We start from the raw sequence: 4,339 nt of genomic DNA, 5'->3' as shown, positions 1-4,339 counted from the left end.
CCGCGCCCGCGGCGCCGAGCACCGGGTGCTCACCGCGCCACCGCCGCTTCCCCTCACGGGGCTCCCGCCGCCGCGCTGCAACCTCCAGCAACCAGGCTGCTGCACCTCACGCATCCATACCGGCAAAACAATACTCACCGTATGGAATGATGCATGTAAATGCCTCCTATATCGTAAAAGGTATACTCTGAGCATGTATACTCAAGCTACGCTACCCACCTTTGCCTGACACACACACTTCTAAAACCTTCTAACGTAGGATATGAACTTGTAAAATAATATTTTATTTTTTTGGAAAATGTACAGGTTTGACCAGCAGTTAAGATCTATATATTATACAGTGAGCCAGGCTACAGTTTTGAATGCGACAGCCATATTCTGGAATAAAGATTTAGGTCTTGCAGTTGAAATGGCGATACGAGAAAGAAAGGAAATAATAAGTTTTCTTTTTCTTGTGTTTTTTTAAAGTGAACAGGATTTTGTTTATGACCAAAGTAGTACTGAGGAAAAAAAAAACCAAAAAACTGAATGACAGATTTTTCCAAGTGGTACAAACACACAGGAACAGCCTATTTTAATGTAATATAAAATACTGCAGTCCCATTTTTTATACTTCTGGATTGTTGAAGTTAACGATCAAACGCTCTGTCAAAACTTCGTTTCTGGCCTCTGCTTCTGAATCTGTTTCTACCAGAGCTACCACGCCGCCCATTCCTGGAGCTTGAGAAGCTTCGGCCATTTCCTCCGCTGCCTCCTCCCCGTTGCGATTCTACTAACTCGGGTAATTCAGTCGCCACGCACAAACGCCATTGTTTTGAATCTTCCCATCTTGCCTATTGAAATAAAGTCACACATAGTAAGTTAAATTCTAGGAATACATATAGGGTATTTCATAATTATAAATTCGCTCAATTGAAAAGTAAAAATCATGAGCTAATATAGGGGATTCCAGTTTCTAAATAAAGTGGTCAATACTGGTTTCAAAATTTTAAGCGTAAGAGCTACAGCTGATTGAGTACACCTCAGATACTATAAAGCAGAACTGAAACCCACCTAAGAGCTTTACAGGGCAGCCTCATCAGTAAACTCTTCCCCCACCTTTCATTTATCAAGAATACCACTATAATTATTACTGATCACAAATCTACACCCTCCCCTCAATTCCCCTCTAATCCAGAACCAAAAATTGTTTTAGGAGTGAGTGAATGCCAGGGCATGAGGGTATGGAGATACACTAAGGGAGAAATACCTGAAGGAAAGGTTGGAAGTTTAGGGAATTTTGGCATGGGAATACTAATTCTGCCAAGCAAAAACCTGGAATTCGCTTTTCTGTGGAGAGAATTCTGGATTAAAAGAAGGGGCGGGAATGGAAAAAATGTATTTTAGAGTGTAACAAGAGTCGTTGCCTACAAAGATCAATCCAGCAGCAGTAACAAGGGGTGGATTGTTCACACCACTCACTCAAAAGTCTCAAGCTACAGATTTTTGGAGACAGGGAAATACTTTAGGAAAGGAACACTGTATGTTTGTTCTGTTCTTCAATTCCTTCAAAGCCATCCCTTTTGCCACTAGAAAAGGCAGGATACAGGCTACGTAATGTCTTCTGCCTAACCCAGTCCAGCCAGTTTTATCTAGTCTGCTGTAACCAGAAATTTCAATGAACATACCTCTATTTCCTTTTGGTCTGCTGCAGGAATATCAAAGCATACACCCTAAAAAGAGAGAATAGTTTTAATGGATACAAGTCTAGCCTTTTAATTGACAGCAACTAAAAAAAAAAAAATAGAGAGAGAGAGCGCCTACAAATCTATGTACTAGAACAAACAGTTTTAGATTTCAAAGTGTTTTAAAATAGAGACTTAAGATACTTTGAAATCTTGGAACGTCAAGGGAGTTGCATCAGTATTTCTCAAAACACCTGCATTTCCTTAATGTTTGCCTCAGATACACACATTTTTCTTTCCTCTGCATAGCCAGTACTTCCAATTCACATTTTCTTGCTCTTTAACAATAAGCTTATAACCCTCTCCATCCTAAACTGTGGTCTATTGGCTTCTGCATTACTCATTTTGTAAATTCTTTCAAATCAGAAGTTTTAATCTATACTAAGAAAGGTATACACCCAGTAAACTGAATATTTAGGTTCAGACTAAAAATCTGAAGTTAAACTACTTCAATGATTAAGTACAATACATAATTTGCACGTTAAAATGCTATTCTTTGTTCGAATGAGCAATCTGGATGTTGAGAGTTATGAACCTGATGTAAGGAAAACCATCCATAGATAATGTTCCACACATCAAATACAGAACAATGCTGTGAATAGAGAGACAGATGCAAAGATAATAAACCAAATCTTACCAATTAAAGCAATATCAAATATCATGCATGAAGGATGCATTAAGAAAAAATTTCAGAGACAGAAATAGTAAAAATAGTTCACTAACATGAAGAAGTGTCCTCAAGTCAAATTTAAAATCAGGAGTGTTTGGCCAAGAAATTTATATAGCAGACATGCAGGTTAACTTTTACACAGAGATGGAACGTAAAAGAGAACACACACAGCACCCAAGACAAGAATTGTTTTTATTTAAAAAAAAAAAAAAAAAAGAAAAATCTTTAAACTGTTGTTCAAGTGTCAATTGTCCCTTGTTTTAGGCTTTCTAGTTTACCAAGTCCGGGTATCCTCAGTATTGGCATATAGATGTGTCGTGTTTTTGATGATTTGCTAAACTAGGTGCCATCAAAACCTGCCATTTTTACATCTCTCTCCTTTTGGTACTTCCAAAAGGCACCCGTTCCCCCTGCACTCATACCAATCTTAATGCTTCTATTACAACTCTCTCTATAAAAAATTCATTCAACATCTGCCTCTGAAGTGTCCTCTCAACTAACCTTCAAACAGTTTTAGGGTCTTTTTAGTTTGTCAGTTGTTCTCCCCATCCCACACCACTTTAAACCACACAAAACCAGGGAAACACAAACTGAATCATTCTCTGTAACAACACGTGGTATATGGTGTCTGTGAGGGAAACTTCAACATGGATATGAAGTATGCATGGAAATGTAGGTGTGTGAAAGCACCCGAAAAATAACAGCAGAAGAAAGGATAAGAGAATGGCATGTGTCAACAGCACGCAAGTTAAGTCCGACAGCACGCAAGTTAAGTCCGACAGCACGCAAGTTAAGTCCGACAGCACGCAAGTTAAGTCATCAAGATCACAGCACCTCTCTGTTCTGTTTTATTGATCAGGGTATGTTGAGAAACAAGAAATACACCCAGAAAAACACAAAGATGGAGCAAATCAGCAATAATGCCTAACAATTTGCAAAAGCAGGACATAAGCATTCCTTGTCCTCTGTGTCACCACAAATAATCCTGGACACATTATTTGATCACACATTTTCATGTTAGTGAAAATGCATACAAATTCTGAGACAGGAAGAGTGATGGGAATCACTTTGGTTTAGAATAACTGTCAGTGAGCTTTGCTACAGTTGTTGCAACATTAAGTACACAACCTAAACAGTAACTTTCTGATCTTTCAGTTTCCAGAAATATGACGGACATGCACTATCAGAACTGACTGTCCTAAGAAATCCTGTTCCACGTTTTGTCACTAAGGCACAGTTAGCACGGTTCGTACCTTTTACCTGTTCTGCTATCCCTATAGCCATGCTATATACTGCATTATACTACCTCCTTAGCATGGCAGCGGAGCAGAGCCTTAAGCCCCTGAGATGCCTAAGTCCTAATAAAGCAGACTGAGGCCCACCCTTCTACCAGTCATGTCCTTATCAACAGAGCCTGGAACAGGGAAAAAGACCAAGTATCTCCCCTGACAATTGCTGAGAAAAGGCTACAACCTGAAGAGCTCAGTAGCAAAGATACAAAAAGACCTTACCATTTTTCCCTTGAGGAAACACATTCTGTTCACCTTTCTATCAACATCATCGCCCAACAGTTCTCGCAGTCTTCGCCAAGCATAGCTCATATTGTTTATTTCTTCAGAGCAGCGTAGTATCATTGTAACAAATCCCTAAAGAGTAAGAAATGGTGCATGCTCCGTTCAGTCAGAAGAATAAGCTTCAGCACAGCTATCAGACATGAGAAACCTGATAATTTTATAAACTAAGTTTTCAAGTGGATACTGTTACGGGAGAGCAAGTATATTTATAGCAAGTATATTCTTGCTTTTAACTAAATTAGTAGTTCCTAGTGGCTTAAGTACAGTTCCCATAAACAAAATCATAAGGAGACAAATAATTCTCTATTTAAACAACACAGAGGTGTGTTGGTTTTTTTCAGATTCACGACAAACATTAAACCATACACCCT

The 4,339-nt window shown here is 38.9% G+C and overlaps 1 protein-coding gene across 1 annotated transcript in view; it reads right to left on the bottom strand.

Annotated features, from left to right (window-relative positions):
- Window positions 1–629: 629 nt before the first annotated feature.
- LOC104076147 (nucleolar RNA helicase 2-like) overlaps window positions 630–4,339 on the bottom strand; it is a gene marked incomplete at its 5' end in the record, with an annotated part of 14,998 nt that continues 11,288 nt past the window's right edge. Inside the window, 4 exons of the mRNA XM_009576913.1 lie at window positions 630–833; window positions 1,668–1,712; window positions 3,906–4,040; window positions 4,330–4,339. The exon at window positions 4,330–4,339 is cut by the window's right edge and continues 177 nt beyond it. Coding sequence (XP_009575208.1) covers window positions 630–833; window positions 1,668–1,712; window positions 3,906–4,040; window positions 4,330–4,339 — 394 coding nt within the window. The remainder of the gene's footprint in view (window positions 834–1,667; window positions 1,713–3,905; window positions 4,041–4,329) is intronic.

The sequence above is a fragment of the Fulmarus glacialis genome, unplaced genomic scaffold (assembly GCF_000690835.1).
Source record: "Fulmarus glacialis isolate BGI_N327 unplaced genomic scaffold, ASM69083v1 scaffold46670, whole genome shotgun sequence".
Taxonomy (NCBI): domain Eukaryota; kingdom Metazoa; phylum Chordata; class Aves; order Procellariiformes; family Procellariidae; genus Fulmarus; species Fulmarus glacialis.
This window is presented reverse-complemented; position numbering and strand designations above follow the sequence as displayed.